This window comes from Falco punctatus (genome assembly GCF_963210335.1).
Source record: "Falco punctatus genome assembly, chromosome: 10".
In the NCBI taxonomy this organism is placed as follows: Eukaryota; Metazoa; Chordata; class Aves; order Falconiformes; family Falconidae; genus Falco; species Falco punctatus.
In genome coordinates, this window is record NC_137590.1 from 24,095,740 (window position 1) to 24,114,053 (window position 18,314).

Here is an 18,314-nt window from a genome sequence, read left to right on the forward strand (position 1 = left end):
AACTGCATACCAGCCACTGTACTAAAGAAAAAAGGTAAGGTGACAAATACATTATGCCTCTGTTGGAAAAGCTAAATAACCGACCCTTCCATCTCCCCTGTCCTCAGCCAGCCAGGTGCAGTAGCAGCCAAATCCCTTGATAAGGCAGCTGTATCCCACTTCACCTCGCCCCCACAGTAGAATCCACCTCGCATTCCTGCTCCATTCCCCCCCCTCCTTCTTGGCACCAGCAGCCCAGCCTGCGCTGCCAGCAGAGCACCCATTCCCGCGCCGAAGGTGCCAGGACAATCCCTCTGCTGACAGCCGCACCTGCGGCAGGGCTGGGGGAAGATGAGAGAATAACAAGCAGAAGGGCATCTGCTTTGCTGGATTTCAAAATCCAGCTCCCGCTCCTGCTGCACCACCATGACTTATGATATAAACATTTCAAAATTAAGATTAATAATAATAAATCAAAATGTAAACCACTTGTCAATTGGTGGATTATTTTCTTCCTGATTATTTCAGTGTTCCTAGATCACCTTCATATAGCTAGAGATGTAAGGGGGTGGATAATTCTGCTTACTGGTCTGCTCCTCCTGAGGAAAATAGATAGGATCTGCCCAAAAAATATTATATAACAGAATAATATGGCATAATATAATGCAAAATAGTGGACTACTGAAAAATAATCTCCCTGTTTACCTCCTTATATATACACACACACATATATATACATGAAAATATCTTTATAGGCTAGAAAAACAGAAATGGAGACTAGAAAAGGATGGGACTGAAACTGGCTGCTGCTAACGTATCTTGTACATGCTCCACCTTAGGATGCAGCATAGCTGGCCTTTTGCATCAATCAGATTTATAACACCAGACCCTGACATCAGTTTACACGGCAAACAAAAACATCGTTTTACTCAGTATGCAGCTACGTACACTTACAGGATACGAAGGGAGGACAGTCCTTGGAAGGTATCCTCTGTGATTTCATGGATTTGATTATGCTGTAAGGAACTGCAAAGTGAAGAAGCAGAAACAGAGCTTTATGGGCTGGCTGAGCTGATTTCCCACCAAGGGGTAGCTTGGTGCCTGCTAACACATAGACATAGTTTACCAATGGCTAGATTTTTCTCTTTTCCCCTTGTGAAATGCTTGAACAGTTTGCCTGCATTAGCCATGTTAATATAACCAGAAGCTCTTTCCCAGCACCTCTGCCCAATGCCAGCTCACAACTCAATTTAGAGGACACATATGGGTGGACTGAATTATTTCCAAGCTGAAAGTAAGACCTTGTGAACTTCGAAGAGTCACACAGATTTAAAACAAACCTGCTCCATTCTGCAGGGAACCTTTAGGCACATTCTAACCCTGGGAACACTTTCATTTCTCTAAATACAGATTTAGGAAAGGAAAATGTTGAGAAACATTTCAGAAGCTAATGGGTAGATTACACTTCCAGTTGACTAGCTCCCTCTACAATGAGCCCTAAGATGCCAATAGTGTAACAGTAAAGGCCTGTGAGAGTCTATTTGCCCCACTCCGTTTAAGGGGAAAGAAGCTTGAATGCAGCAGAGGTAGAAGGAGAAGGAAGAACATTTGCAGGTGGAAAAATTGTGTAGGGTCAGGAAATTAAGCTTAAGAAGCTTTGAAGCAATGAAGTAAGGAAAAGCGAAGGTGGGTTTTTAATGTGTCTTACAGGGGCTAGAGGAAAATACATTTTACACAAGCATGGTTAGAGGAAACTGGAGAACAGCAGAAGAGGTAAGAGGTGGGAAGGAAAAGCCATAAATGCTCATTCCATTTGCATGTATAGCAGTAATACTATGAAACTCAAGATTATGTCATCTTCCATTCTTTTTTGTGCGCCATAGGAACATCTAAACCTTAGCTAATTAAGGAAAACACAAGCGGTTGAATTCTCTGTCCAGCACATTCCTCACATGTGATGGTCACATTATCTCTCTCTGTCCTTAACCTTAGAAACTTATGATCAAACACAAGGCAAAAAAGTTTCTAGAGACTTGGACTCAGCATACTAAGGAGGTAATAAAACAACAGGTACTTCTACTTACATTTCTTCCAAGGAGTGGCAACCCTTAAAACTTGGAAGGTCCTTAATATTGTTATAAGACAAGTCCCTTCAAAAAAGAAAACAGAAGCAAGGTGCTTAGTTCAACTCTTCTACTTGAAACATCTCATCACTTGTAACCACTAAATGGAGTGGCAGAAAAATCTTCCTGTTAGTAACATTCTGCAGAAAAACTAAGGCCATTTTAGAGAAAATCATGAAGGGAATTGCAAGTGCAATCTCTCCACAGTCATCCTAACTAGCCCCGCTATGCACTTTGATTATACATATATACACCCAAAGATGCAGAAAGACTAACTCCTATGTCAAGCTTGCAACAGTCAGAAAATAGCAGAAATAAAGTTGTCTACGTAACTCTGCAAAACGTTGATTCATTGCCTTACATTCACCATATTCACGTAACCTTTTCAAAAACTGCATTTCTCCCCCCCCCCCCCCCCAGTTTTGCCTCTGAGTTCAGTGAACCATTTATTTTTTCACTTCCCGAAATATTCAGCCAGTGATGTAAAGCGAGCATTACAAAAACTTCATCCCAAAACTCTCTATTTGACAAGCTTTAACAACTGAAACTAGTACTCTGTAATTGAAAAGTAATGGAGGAATAGGGCATGCCTTTGTACTGATTTCCACAGCTCATGAGATCCCCCCCAGCCAGGCTTTTGATTCTTTATTCTATTTCTGTATTACTGCTTTCAGCCCTGCATCTGGATAAACACATATCCCCAAAACACTCTGTACAAATTCCCTGAAATCCGAGAGTTGTCACCTGAAAATGTTTATTGATAATCCACTTTTTTAGAATACACAGGATGGATGGCATGCAATGCAGAAATTCGGTGAAAATTTTGATATAGTGTGCTGGTCCCTCCCTAAGCAGAGGTAGGAAAGTTCAGAACTTTCTGTGAAACTATGCAGCAAAGAAGGGAACTAGGAACTTGAAAACCATCTTCAAATTTCTGTTCAAAAAATAAACTGCCATTTGGAAATAAATCCTGCCTCACCATTCTTTTTTCCCAGTTTTTCTTCTGTAAAACAGAACATATTTTTCTCCTCTGCTTTTCTTCCAAATCTTCCTGTGTGTATCCTTTGTAAACAGGGCTTTGCTTCTCCCCTCCCAATGGTTTCATTTACCTGCTTAGGGCTTTCCTGCATTTATTTTAACATATTATTACTGGGTTTCCTATCTTGCCTTTGCATTACTAACCCCTTCCTAATCCTCATCTCCATTTCTCTTGGACCCTGATGCTCTCTCCTACATTCCCAAACACAAAAAGTCAAAGCACTGTACCTGAACTGTTCCTCAACCTCCGAACATAGATGACTACTGTTGTGTTAAGAATGAATGGTGGTGGAGGGAATCTGAAGGTGCAAAGACCGTTCTGCAGCACCACCTTTCACGTCTTTTATAACACATGAAAGAAATACAGCATATCCCTATAAAGGGGGGCCTGTTTCAGGAATATAAGGCATTATAATTACATCAACTCTGCCATGAGTCTTGAAGAATCAAGAAACCAGAATCACATTTCCAACTTCCAGAGAACTACTTGGATGAGCAACTCCAAGCAATACCGTTGCTTGAAGGTAGATTTACATTGCTTTCGAAACATTTTGATTCGGATGAAAATAGAAGTATAATGTGTATACTTACAAAGTTCGTAGCACCTTTTGCTCTTGGCATAAATTAACAGGAATACTATTTATCTTGGTCCCTGTTAGAGTTCTGCAGGGAAAAAAAAAACCAAAAAACCACCATCTATAAATGTTTGCATTGTTGATGGTACATGGCATAACAAGCATATGCAAGAGCAGAATAAGGATGGTGTCTCAGCTATCGGGGTGATAGATTCACCCCACAACACTGGTTTTGGTTTGGCTTTTTGGAAAAGGCCAGCCTTTCTGGTTTTGAGTTCTGTGAGGGGTGAGTTTAGTATCAATAGCCTTATCATAGTCTGTTGTCAGCCTACCCTGTTAAAAGAAAAAAGTAAGAGGCACCCAGGTATCACAGAAAGTACATTTATTGGCAGAAAGAGAACATATATCCACTTGCTGGATCCACTAATCATGCTTCAATCAATTCCCAAGAGGCAAAACCAGAAAATTAGTGGAAATTACTTCTGTATAAGATACTTACAAGCTCTCCAGATTAACAGTTCCCGTCAAATTAGGAAACCACTGCACCATGCTGGCACCCCGAATGACCCTAAAAAAATCCCCATGAAAATCAGCTGTAAACTATTAAACAAATGAATTGTGACATCCAATCCTGCTATCATAGATATTTTCACTAAGAAGACTTGCTAACATTCTTACTGCTTTTGTTGAAATTTTACACTTGAATAGTGTGTAGGAGAATTTTCTTCACTGCTTCTTATACTAGTAATTTGCTTAATAAATTACCCCTCCATTAGCAAACAACTGGAATTCATCAAGCTGGAAAGAGTCCTATCAATGCACATATAAAAAGGGCATAAACTCATAGGTAGTTTGTAGTTCAAAGTTTGAAGTCTCACTCTGTTTCCCTTACTCGTCACCCCCAGATCTGATAACTTTTGAGAGCATGCATGCACCAACCTGCAAAACATTCTCACAATGTACATCCCTGTTCAAAAACCACCGAGGACATATTGCAGTTTAAGTAAGAACCTGAGCATTTGGCCTGAGGTTATGTGTCTTATGCAAGGTAATGAAGATTTAAAAAAAAAAAACAAAGTTGCTAGAGCTTCTTAAGAAACTGGATATTCCCAACACAAACCAATGTTTCTTAAAGCTTACTACAAGAAAACTGTAAGGTAAAAGTCAGTCACAAAATTTAGTTACTCCGAGTTCTTTGCCACAACATTTCACACCCATTTGTTGTACTAAATAGTTGAGAGGATACTTACAGGGAATGCAGATCTGACAGATTCTGAAATGCTGAGTTCCCCACAAAAGACAAAGGATTATCATACAAATGTCTGCGGAATGAAAAACATGTTTCAGTCGTCGTTCTTACAGTCACTGTCTGCTAAAAGCTAAAAATAGATGCATGAAAATTACTTACATCGTTCTTAGAAGGGGGTTTCCTGCAAATGCACCATCAGGAATTATGGAAATGTAGTTACTGTGAAATCCCCTAAAGATATTAGCAAAGAAGAAAACCAACATTCAAAAACATACTGGCAGTAGATTCAACCAATAGACATTTTCTTCACACCTACTCAATTCCCAATCCTGCCAAAAACAGGATTGTAGTTAAATAGGAGTAAGTCAAACTGCAGGAATAACTTTGAAGGTACAATCTGTCTACTGCACATCAGCTAAACCGAAAATACTTCATTAGAAGGAAGCTATTCTGTCCAAAACATGATCCTGTGCTTTCTTCTCCTCTTCATCCTCTCTTAAGGAGGGGACAAGGAAAACATGTGTGATCAGTGAATACTTAATTCTGCTACTGGAGGCCAAAACAAGCTCGTGATTAAGATCTATGCTAATGATTCTCCTGAATAAATTGCATGCTTATATAACTCCAAAATAATTTTCAATAGGTTCCCTCTCTAGCTGATTATTATATTTTCCTTTAATTATAGCCTCACTAGCATAACTTAATCTGATTTAAGTTGCTGCATAATAAGACAAGCATTCTTAAACTCAGGAATTTCTTCTCTTTTTATTTATGGAAAGGAAAAAGAGAACTGCTAAAAAGGGAGAATAAGGAATACTCACAACTCCTTTAGACTTGGGAGTGCTTTTATGGCTTCAGGGAACTCCACCATGTTATTATAATTCAAATCCCTGGAAGAAATAAAGCAGGAAAATTATAAAATTCTTAATAGTGTTCAGCAATTGTCAAAATAGTTTTTGTTTAAGACAATTCCATGATAGTAAAAAGTTCTCAGAACTTCTTTAACTAGACCATAGAATAATTTTTAACTTGGATTCAATCTTCTGATGTTCTACATGCTTTATAACCAGCTAATAGCTTAGGTAAGAAATTAAATATTATGCAGATTATTCATATTAAGTTAAATGGCATTTCCTTACAGCAAAGTTCAGTATTTTTCAACACCTCATAGATCTTTCTTCAACAGAATTTACATGGAAATGAACTAAGATTTCAAAGCTTTTTCTTTTTTTTTTTTTTAAAAAAAAGTAGACACAAATGACTACTCTTTATGAGCTTACAAAGAAAACATTTCTTTCAGGTTTTATGAAATCACTAAGTAATAGCAGACCTTATAGCAAAACCGGTTAAAAATACTGAACAGAAAGAAGCAGAGGGAAATATCACACTGATTCAATCCACATCGGTGATGGGGGATCTGCTGAAATCTTGGTTAACCTGTCATCATTCTAGCTGTAATGCCAGGACCGGCCACAGTCTTTTTTCTGCAAAAGGGACTCCTTATGAGCAGCAAAAACATTTTGAGAGTCTTACATCAGCTGTGTGTATTTACATAGCAACTCATTATTACTTATTTGAGGTTCTAAGAGAATGACAAGGCAGTCAGAGTAAGCAGCATTCCTGGACTCATCCTCGTGTTAACAGAGGCTGTCACTGGCTTGCCCCTGCCTTCCTTCATTTGCTTTATTTATTTAGCATTCTCCTAAGTGTAACAAAGTGTGCCACTGAAGGAGATACCACCTATTAGACACGCACTGAGCCGAAGGGAAATGGGGAACATAACCCAAGCGGCTGGAAGCCATTCCTCTCCAAGGAGGCACTCTGGGTGTTGAGGAGCACCATGGAGCCGCAATGCAGCCACCACGGACACCCAGTTCTGCAGAGAGTTCAAGTTGTCAGTGGGGACCACAGACATGGGGAGAGGGGAAGGTGAAGCTTCTCACCCCCATCCCCTGTTTTCTGTCCAAAGTAACATAAGGCTCACCGTTTCACAGAATCATGGAGTGGTTTGGGTTGGAAGGGACCTTAAAAATCATCCTGTTCCAAGCCCCCTGCCATGGGCAGGGACACCTTCCACTGGTTTCAGATCAACCAGTTCATCATCTTAGTACGTGCCAGTATCTGGAATAAGGTCAGGTGAATCTCTTGTATGAGAGGCTGGGAACAAGGAGCTGGGCTGTTTTCTACCAGCTTGCAGAGAACGGGGTCAGGAGGTGTGGGGACACATGAGCGACATTCTCCTTGGCAGGCACTGGAGCACATCCAAGAATGGAGGAACAGCGAAGCAACGGCCCACTGGGACCCTTGGAGAAACCTCCGACTGTCACACTGCAGTTTTAGCCGTCTATCTTAGCATATGCTGAATCCTACAGTAAATCTGAGAAACAAGTATTGGACCCTTATCACTCACAGGACCACTCAAACACTACTGATACATCCACCTGACTGAGTGGAGTGCTATGCAAAGACACACCAGCTACACCAGGGCTAGGAACATCAGAGCCACTTCATCCAGCCTGACATTTCGCCCAGGCTATTACCTACCTGCTTCTCAACATCATTCATTAGTTTTGGTGGAGCACTGCACTGGTACTAGCCTTCAGTTCCAAAACCTGAGATGGACCTAAGTGTTGGTAGTATGTATTGTGTGGTGCACACGTGCATTATTTGCAAAACCTTCACCATACCAGTCAGGTAACCTTAATTAAACTGGGAATGACACAAACACCGAACAACGAACTACTTCAAGAAGCATACTTACAAAGTTTCAAGGTTGTCTAATCCATCAAAACAGTGTTTTCCTATAGTTTTTATTTTATTATTATGAAGATGTCTAAAAAGCAAAAGAAGTACGAAAACAAGTGAACGACTTCATATAAGTTAACTAAGTAGCAGATATTTCTATGAAATCAAGCCAGTTAAATGGTTTAGAAAAAACATTGCATGGGGTGAATTTTGCAGAAGAATGTCTTTCACTTCCAGACAGAAATATTTCATCCTCGCATGGGAACAGCACAGACTGCCTGCAGTCAAGACAAACTATTTTAAACCTTTACTCGCTGTCCAGAAGTGTGATAAAGATATGACTTAAACATATAAATCAAACTAGTTCTTCATATTCAAGCATGGAGATATTTAGGACTACACAAGAACAGGTCTGTAACAGATAATATTTTCTTCTTTTAATATCTCTGAAAGCTTTCTCTGACAACCGTTGGTTTGATATATTCATCACTAAAACAAGATGTCAGGAAAATATATGCCAATATCACTACCCACAGCCTGTTTAACTTTCCATTTAGGAGCGAGTCTTTAGCAATCCTTCAGCGGGTTGCCCAGTGTACATGGTATCATCTCGTGTCAGCAGTGTAGGCTCTCACCAGACAACTGAGCCAGAACACAGCAACGTGCCATTTGCAAAGCCATCCCAAATTAACCACAACGGTAACAAAGGAGAGAATAAGCGACCTACGAAATGCAGTGACGAGTACTCACAGAACAACAAGACTTGAAAGGTTTGTAAATGCATAGTCAGGAATGTGCGTTATTTTGTTGAGCGCCAGCGTCAACGCCTGCAGAGAGGGGAGGTTGCTGAGCGGGTAGATGGGAACTTCTGTCAGACTGTTGTCATCCAACCAAAGGTGACGCAACTGCACCAGACCCTCAAAACTGTCTTCTGGTATGGCGGTAATATGGTTAGCATCTAAACGCCTATATTAAAACAGAAAGAATTCAACAGTCAACTCACAAACTACAGGTAAGTAAAAGTATCAACTGAAGTCCTCTTACTCCTGAGTATTTTTTTAAAGCTTAAATATGCTTTACTGATATAATTTAATTTTGGAAAGGCTGCATGTTTACTCAATGTTGTATGAGTACTTTTTCAAGGAAGAGCCCGTACAAGAAAGCTTCGTAAAAAACTTCTGGTCAGACATTTTTAATAAAACATTTTAACAAATTCATATGCTTATAATCAACTTAAACTGAATTGATAAGTCTACAGACATTGCCCCAGCCAACCCCCAGCTGCTAATAGCGGAACAAGTCTTTAAATTGGCAGTTTGATGGTGTATGCAAGATTGCAGAGGCATTTGAACTGACCATCCCTACAGCTACCTTTATATATGTATACACACACACACACACACACACACACACAGAGCACATATACTGTTACGTGCTACATGGTACTGCTATACACCCTAGGTGACTACTTTGGAGAACAAGATTATTCAAAGCAGTTCTTGAACAAAGTCAGAGTTATTAATTATCCTGACAAATAAAAAAAATGTATCAGCAACTGACAAATTTCTTTCACTCTTGTACCTGATCCTTTCTTACACACTCCACAACAAAATGCAAAATGACACGTTAGCATTGCTGACTACTGTACGTGATTGGATTTGCCATCACACTTTTCCCCTGAATGACCTCCTATCGCAAACATTAGTGGTAGTAACACACGTGGAAAGCGATTATACTGTCTTTCATATGGGAAGTCAAACCATGTGCAACAATTAATTCTGCTACAGTCACTGGCTCACCTACACTGTGGGGTTTCACCACTTCTTCATGTTTCAAAGCAATTAAAAAAAAAAAAAAAAACCAACCAAAAAAACCCCACTCCACACCTGGAAACCTAGGAGGCTAAAATGCACACCTTCAGCTCCGGCTCCAGATGTGAAGCCCTCACAACAGGAGGTGCAGGTGTTACTGTCAGAGTCTCGCCCAGAATCCTGATCCACGACAGCTGACAAACCTGATACTGCAACTCCTTCTCTGATGGCTTTGGCAGCCACAACAGAAACTCTCAGGCAAAATGACACATGCTTTTTCTTCATGCAATACGCTCTGAACCGATTTGTTTTTTTCATCTTCCTCCACTAGCAGCGCAGTTATTTGACCAGCATCGCTGGCCACCAGGGCAGGCAAAAGACAGACACGGGGACCAGTTCAGGTCTGTCAACACTGCACCACGTAACCAGATGTGTCAGGGACAAAATGGAAGCCCCAGGAATGGGCAGCAGCAAAGGATGACCAGGATTACGCAAAACAGTAACAAAGTGCTGTTCTCCACACGGGGATGAGAGGGCAGGTCAGCAGTGATAGCCCATGAGATGAAAAAAAATGGATTTTAACTGATGCAAGCCAGCACAGGGCTGAGAGCAACAGGCAGTGTTTGACCATCCTCCGACCTAGAGGCTGTCTTCTCTAGCTCAGTGCACAACTGAACCACGGTGACTTGGCTGCAAACATGGAAGAAAACACCTTGCATAACCGCTTTGAAATGCCTGGTGTACCAGCCACGGTACGTATGCTGCTGTCCGGGCAGCCAAAATACGTACACCCTCCTCCATCAGCATCGATGCTCATTACGATACTAATCAGCACAGGTTTTGAGTTACATTAAGCATTCACTGTGCTTCTAAAGCCATGATCAGACAAGCTCTTGAAAGTCTAGCTGGGTTACTTTAAGAAGTCATTGCCTCTGGCCATTCGCCCCATCCCTCCCTGGGCTGGCAGAGCCGACCAAGTGACTGTGCTGCATTTGTCCCGGGGAACAGTCACAACAGCTTCATCGGTCATGGAAGTGCTTCTGGACCCCAATACTTGGAAGACATTCTGAATTTAAAGGGAAAAAACAGGCTCGATCAAGAATTAATGCACTTAATCTACCTCCATCAAAGTGTTTTGTTGTGATTTACATGGTTTACGTATTTCAAATTATTAGGAAAAAAAGTCAGCAGCCGAATTTCCATGTAATAAAAAGTGAAGAAATCCATCACATTAGGCAGCAAATACACCAATACAAGTGAAAAGTTACAAAACTATCTGCAGTCAGAGGCTCTCTCATAAGGTGAGTGAGTGCCATGAGCTGCAAATCTATACATCAAAGACCTAATTCCTATGGCTCACATACTGGCATCCCCTTATCGTTTGCCCCATGGTCTGACAGGTGTGTACACCATTCTGTTTGAACACTTTTAGGCTGCACTGAGACTGGAACAATTCAGAGAAATTAAATGCCTGATAATAGAGGGGGGAAAAAAAAAAGGGGGGGGGGGGGGGGGTGCGGCGGCGAGGAAAAAAGCCTGCAGCTCTGCTTCAGAAAAAAAAAAAAAAAAACAAAACTAGAAATTACCTGTCTTTCTTCTCTCTCCTAAATTCACACACCTCCCAGAAGATCAAAAGAATTGTTTTCTAGTGGAATAAACATATCCGAGTTTTCTGCAACTCATTTCTCCCTGCTCCCCCCATTTTTTTTATTTTTTTTTTTGGGGGGGGGGAGGTGGTAGTGGTGGGGTTTTTTTGGTAAAAGCAAGCAGCAGCATACTCCAGAGGCAGGCCTCAGTCCTTGTGACTACTTGCCTATACCTATGTTTGTACTCTCACTGCGCTCCTTGCTCAATCCCATTCTCTCTGGCTGACTCCAGGAAACAAAACCACAGTGAAGCCTCACGCCCTGCTCCTCCTCTCCCACCCTTAAAGTCGACCATGACCAGGGGAAGAATGGATGCATGCAATGAGGGAGTCAAACTCCCAGCCAGGGAGAACAAAGAAGGTCACGGAGAAGGTGATGGACCCTCCATCCCCAGCTTGCTTTGCCAAGACCTCCATCCCCCAGCGCAGGCGGATTGAGTACCCAAGTAACTCCGCATGTTGAAGCGATGGCTCTCCGCAGCCGTCCAGCCTTGTTGTGTTCATCATCTCCTGCCCACGGCAGCAAAACTGAGGCAGGGGAAGGAGAACACCACCCACCAACTGCCACTGAGCTCGGAGGGCGAAAGAGGGTGCTTTTCTGGCTCTCGTCACTTCTTTGCAAACTTTTGGCATCATCTTAAGAAAGGCGATGTCTGAATAGAGCTGAAAGTAATTTCCGATGCCAAATCATAAAGCTGAAGTCCAGCAGAGAGGACATCATGCTGTGATTATTTATGTGTCTCCCATTCTGTGTTTACATAGCGACTTCCTGATCTCTGCGGCTCAAGATCGCTGTGCCAGCCCAAGATTTCCCCAGAGGCCAGCGAATATATCAATAAAAAAGCTGAAAATAGATGGTTTGCCCAGAGTTTTCATTGACCTGCATTTATAGTTTTAAAGGGAAAACCTGTGATTTACAAATGCTATAGCAACAAGCACAGCATCAACAGAACCAAAGTAATTGTTACTACAATTGCACAAAAATATTTATTGGTGCTGGATTTCTGTTATTAGTTGTCATACCTCAAGACTTATTTCGAACTGATTTGGCCAGTTCCATCTCATCCACATTTTCTTGTGTCCCTCTACACCTCTTGGTGCAAGCCTGCTGTGCCACAGTTACTTTTTCTTACCTCTTCCAAACAGTCACAGGTTATCCACATTACGTTCAGTGCACAAAACACAGCTGAAATGCTTCTGTTTAGTGTGAAGCACACATAATAGAGTACTTTGTGAAACAACTGAAATGCAAACCTAAAATATTTAACTACTTCCACGAATTATTATACCTCAGGACCACACCTTGTCTTTGAGATAGGATAAGGGAGTATTCACTAGCTCCAATAACTAGCAAAGTATAAGCAATACTCTTCACTTGGACTGAACTTTTACAAAGACCGTCCTTTTCCATTAAAGTGTTAAAGATAAGACTCTGCTCTTTAGAGCTTGCAGCGCGTACTTAAATTCCTTAATCTTTCAGAAGCTACTCCAATTCCAGCTTCCCTATAGGCATTGGCTTGTGAGAGACCTTTACAATTTAGTCTATAAATTACAGTTCACTTGCAGAGCTGTCATCTTCACTTTTAGTACCTGTCAGGTTCCCTCCTCACATGAACTCCAGCTCCACAAGAAGAAAGAGCATGAGGATGACAGAAACCTATACGTTCAACAGCTCTTGTATCAGTATTTGACATCGTTAAAACAAGTAAAGAACACAGCAACTTAAAGGTCTTCAGACAATCAACTCTGCTCGAAGGAAATTGTAAAACCAATATGAACTCCTACCTCAATCCGAGTGAATAAAAGTTCCAAAGTCTAAACACATGCATGTATTGTTGATTTTTAATATTTATTTATATGGTAATAGAAATGCACACAAAAATATCATTCTGACTCCAGCACATTTCAAGTTTTCATAAAGCTTTTCGCTACAAATCCTGGGCTGTGCCTGCCATGCGTAGGCTGGTGTACGGAGAGCAGACAGCTGGCACTGCACAGACCTGGCTCTTGAAATGCATTGCACTGGGGATGGGCAGGGAGAGTCAGGAAAACACATTGCTACGTTTATTCATTTCTGGAGCACTGGGAGCTTAAGAGAAGTGTCAGCGCATCTCCTATGTTTCCCCAGGACCTCCCCGGAGGCAGCCGAGCCCCTCCTGCACCACACCAAAGCGCAGCAGCAGCTCTGCTCACCAATGGAGCGGGCACGGCAGTGCCGGTACGGGGTACAGTGCCCACTTATGGGGTTAGCAAGGCTCAACGGCCAGGTGACCACCCAGGAAAGGATAGTGGTGGCCCCTTTTGGGCTGCCCAGCAGCACAGCTGAGGACAGGTGCCCTACAGCCTGTGTCCCCAGCAGCTAGCGCCGGGGAGGCCTCCGGGACCACGCTGACACATCTCCTCCAGCTGCCCTGGGCAGCACCGGAGGAACATTTGGTTTATTCTTTCCCCATCCTCCCGAAGGGCCACGCAGGCAGGGTCACTGTGCAGCCAGGCTGCCAGATCTGCAGCTCTGTGTGACCCCTGCTGGCCCAGAGGGGTCAGGAAGGCGAGGGGCAGAGCTGGGCACTAAGCTTGTAAGGGGAGAACCAAAAAAACGTCTTTTGCTCTCATCCTGCCGTCCCTCCAGGCTCTCCTGGGACAAGCCACCATCACTGTAGAGGCTCCCCAAGGAGCCAGCCATGCACCTCGCCGCAAAACACACCTGGGTGTTGTGGATGCAAGACACATCTTGTGAACGTCACCTTCGTAATAATATTCATAATGAACGTACTGCCACACACTGTGTTAACGCTGTGTGCCTGGGAAGAGGAGACCGTCGCAGATTTGTTCTCGGCTCCTATGCCAGCCTCACTAGCTCTCACCTGCGACCACGCGCAGCCTTCCAGGCTTCAGCCACTAGGAAATTTTAACAGCCTTGTACTTAGTAGCAGGAGTTTAACATTGGCGTTCATGAAAAGAAAATCACTCCCAACTCATGTTAAACCACTTCGGCTCAATGGCAATCGTTAAACAACTTTGCTCTTTTTAAGTGCTCCTTCAAAAACCACAAAGAAATCACTCAAATAACAGTGGAGTAGATTTTTAGGTTTTGAAGTTGAGTACTGATAAGCCTGGTACCTAGGAAATTCTGCTACAATGCAAGGCAATAAACCCACGGTGTTAACAGAGGTACTTTAAAATACTCGGCACGTTTGCTCGCTTTATCAAGCGGCAGCTCTCTGTACGTTAGGTGTTGAGAACATCAATACAAGGATTTGCTTTATTCAAAGACAAATTTACAGCAGCTCTCAGACACAAATGATACATGCCAGAGCTACTGCAGCCACCGGTACTGACGTGCCAGCCCATTTATTTCTCCAATTTAAATGTTTAAGATGGTACCAGTCAGAGATCATACAAAGTTTGCTGCAAATTACTCATAGAGGATTCAGCTGATCTTTACCTACCTGCTGTGTAACTTGCACTGATTATTCTGTTCCTAAATAATTTCCTGATTTTTATTTAAACATTAGCAATTCCTGAAGCAAGCCCAGACAACTGGAGAGTGCGTGGGGAGAGGGAGCTACAAAAATCTCAGAGATTCCTGATGCTCACAAGAAATGCCCCTACCTCACTTTCAAGAAACCAGAACAGCTTCCAAAAGAGAACATGGCGCAGAAAAATGAGGCTCTTGTCATTCAGCAAGTTCATAAAGTTCATGAAGCAGTATACTTAAAGTGCTGCATATTTAAAGATTTTTCAGCACAATCAATTATGCTTAGGAGAGCTCTTATACATACTTTACTTGAAAATAAAAAATGCAAGGGAGAACAGCATATTCAGCATATTTAAGTTTGCCTTGGTTCTGCAGGTGAAAAGAAAATGTGTGTGAACTTCTTCCTTTCCCATTCTGGTGCCAATAGTTTAATCCTGTAGCTTAAGGCAGACTCACTTGAGGGCTGGTCCCCTTTAACCTTTTAATAACAGCAAAGCACAGAACTAAAAAATCCTCTGAAGACAACCCATTAAAAGTTGGGTTAGTTGAAAAACCACCTGCCACTGTTAAAGCTGCACACTACAAGCAAGACCATATAACACTTCTTAACTTCATTTAGCCACTGCTGTTAATTAACATCTTCCACATCTCCCTGACAAGACCATCCTCCCAGATACCCCTGTCTTTCAAAACTCTATAATCCAGAATCACAAAAAAGTCACAAAACACTCTTAAAAAATTAGCAGAATTGGAAAAGGACTGTGTATTTTTCTGATACAAGACAGCGTTTGCACAGTCCTCTTCAAATTCAGGGATCTTCCCTTCTGACACCTTTCAACGTACTTATGGTTTATGCTACTAAAATTGTCACCGAAGTTAATTACCGCCTAGAGCCGTGCAGTTTCATTACGGTACTAGCAGAGTGTTTCTAAATTAGATTTGGGTTTGGGTTTTTTGTTAATAAAAACAGATGTAACTTGATCGGCTTAAGAAATCCTTCCTGAAATTAGGAAAAGCTAGAAATGCAAAGGCTGTAGCAGATTATGTGCTACAGCACATATTTTAAATGTCCTGACTGACTGCAATACGCCTCCATCCTCTGTCCCCACCCTTCTACTGTACATCTTTACCCTGCAAAGCAAGGTCTTGCTCTCACTCCTTTCAATCCCACAGCAGGACCACAGTCTTTCCTGCCTGGGCCAAGCCGATTGCCTCTCCCAGAAAATATAATCACATCCCAGTTTAGCATGTTCGTGTCTCCTGCCTCATCCTGCCTCCAGCCTGCTCCAGCCTTCTGAGATAGGAAGGCAGACTGCAAAACTGGTTATGATGCCGCAGCGGCGGCGGCAAGCAGACCAGGCTCGGGAGCCAGAACTGCTACCGGGCACCGCAGAAAATGACTGCTGACCACATGCATGAAGACACTTACCCTGCAGCTCAGGTGAACACCCACACGAAGAGAAAGGCTGGAGCTATCGCTGTTGAGTACCACACTGGCAGCATCCCAATACCCGCAGTTTGGGAATCTGGCATAACAGCGTAGCTGCAGCGCTTTGAACTGCTGCTGCAGAATGCCTTCATATTGCCTGTGTGCGGGCATGTGCGCACATGTGCAGGGACAGTAACTCGGTGATTCCTGAATACAATTAGCATAAATCATCTCCAATAGCTCCGATAGCAGCTATTGACAAGCTTTCAAAAACGACTCCTGGATTTGATGGCAAATGCTTGCTAAAATTAGTGGCAATTAGGGTTTTTTTTTAATTTAAATGGAACACAACACTCCTTTCCAAAGCATGTAGAAGTCTTTAAGTAACATAGTTCTAGTATTAGTCACACACTGAGGATTGCGCTAGAATATTCTGTGCTACGACTCAGAATTCATAGCTGGGTTTCTGGGTGAATTAGAGCAACCCTAGAAGTTACTGTAGTTTACAGAACCATTTTACAAATCCCCGCATTCTGGGTCAAAGCTCAGAAAGAACAAGCAGCGTTACCGAAGTCAGTCACCACCAGTCAAATACGCTAAGGCACTTAAAGCCGTGACCCTCTGAAAAGGCTTCCTGGTCCTTTCAGGCTCTGCCCAGGCTGCTGGAGCAGCACACCGCTTCCCTACCTCCGGCTCTCCCTGTGACCCTTGGGTCGCCAATAAACTTCACCGACACCACTTCCAAATCTAAAGTACAAAGTACGCCACTTCATTACCTTGCGATAGCAAAACCTCACCTTCGATGCTTTGCAGGAATTGAAATGCATCAAAGACTACTGTCTATAGTTGCGAAGCTCCTTATTTGTCAGGTTTTTCTGCTACCCAAAGCCAGGGGCACAAGCCAGGCAACCAGTGCCTTCTGCCTCAGTCATGCAGTCCCACAGCCCCAGGTATCACGGCGTCTCACAACGTGAGAATACATCCCATCAGATAATTTTTTCTGGGGTGCTAGACAGTGAGCTTCCACTCCGTAAAACTCATTTTGCTAGATTTCACCTCAATAAAAAACCCCAACTCTATTCCAACTCTCCTTCGGAGGCCAAAGCTGGGAAAATATCCCATGTAAACAGAAAAATAAAGAGCTATCATTTAGTATTCTGAACCAGAGTGGCTACTCGCCAGCTATCATATAAACATCACAGATCATGAAGCTCCTGTAACCATCTTCTTAATTTCCACCCAGCTATGTTTACGGGGCTTGTTAATACATACAGTGTGGCAACCGTCTTCCTACGCAGCTAGGAATTGGAGCATATTAAGAGAGAAATTGCAGAGTTCTACAGGGGCTGCAAACCAAATGATTATCAATATACTATGAAGTTTTATGAGCAAGTAATTTGTGCCTTCACCAAGAAAAAAAAAAAATCCCCCTAAAGATGCTTCAGAGCAAACTGGGAAACTGCCAAGACAGAGTTTGTTAAGTGATGTTTAAACTTGCAGGTTTTGGAAGGAGGTTATCTATTAAAAAGGTAGAAGCAGGTTTTCTAACATATATTCTGCAGAGTTGTTGGGTTTAGAAGAAGGTCACAGGAGCTCAGTAGCTTGAAATTCATTTTTGACACAAATTCCTTTGGAGGAAAATAACTAACTCGCTGTTTCCTCCTCTTTTTTTTTTTTTTTCTCTCCTTCTTTCGAAATTAATAAAGCAGCATGCTGACACTTAGGTTACCATGCTCACACACAAAATTCAGAGGACCAGCCTGACTTTCCTTTGCCAGAAGGCGCTCCCGACATTAGCAGGGGATATGCATAATTACACTGTAAGTTTATGAGCGAGGCAATAAACTGAGAGTTTTCCTGAATTTTCTTAAAATGACAGAAATGCATTCTGGTGAAAATTGCATGGGAATTCAAACAAATTGCATGGGAAAAAAGCTTTACATTTCTCATTATACTTGTCTCAAAACACCAATTTATTCTCAAATTGCTGCCAATTTGAACAAGTTATGGGGATCTTGCAATACAGACAGATATCCTCAGGAACAGAGAGAGGCAAAACCCAAAGCCTGATCCACAGCAGTGGGAGGAGGAAAAAAAAAAAAAAAATCTTCCAGAGCTTCTGACACTGATGACTTCCAGTTTGATTTACCCACCGTATTTATAACACCTATTCTGAAATCTCAATTTGGTTTTCCTCAGAATTGATACAGTTTATCATTTGCCTATGAAAAATGAAGCTCCC

General features: G+C 42.2%; 1 protein-coding gene across 3 annotated transcripts in view; it reads right to left on the reverse strand.

Annotated features, from left to right (window-relative positions):
• LGR4 (leucine rich repeat containing G protein-coupled receptor 4) overlaps positions 1 to 18,314 on the reverse strand; it is an 87,643-nt gene that overhangs the window by 9,155 nt on the left and 60,174 nt on the right. For all 3 annotated transcript variants that reach the window (XM_080405279.1, XM_080405280.1, XM_080405281.1), the window contains exons 5-13: positions 8,460 to 8,675; positions 7,726 to 7,797; positions 5,786 to 5,854; positions 5,124 to 5,195; positions 4,966 to 5,037; positions 4,215 to 4,283; positions 3,732 to 3,803; positions 2,064 to 2,129; positions 934 to 1,005 (exon numbers count right to left, since the gene is read on the reverse strand). In XM_080405279.1, coding sequence (XP_080261405.1) covers positions 934 to 1,005; positions 2,064 to 2,129; positions 3,732 to 3,803; positions 4,215 to 4,283; positions 4,966 to 5,037; positions 5,124 to 5,195; positions 5,786 to 5,854; positions 7,726 to 7,797; positions 8,460 to 8,675 — 780 coding nt within the window. The remainder of the gene's footprint in view (positions 1 to 933; positions 1,006 to 2,063; positions 2,130 to 3,731; positions 3,804 to 4,214; positions 4,284 to 4,965; positions 5,038 to 5,123; positions 5,196 to 5,785; positions 5,855 to 7,725; positions 7,798 to 8,459; positions 8,676 to 18,314) is intronic.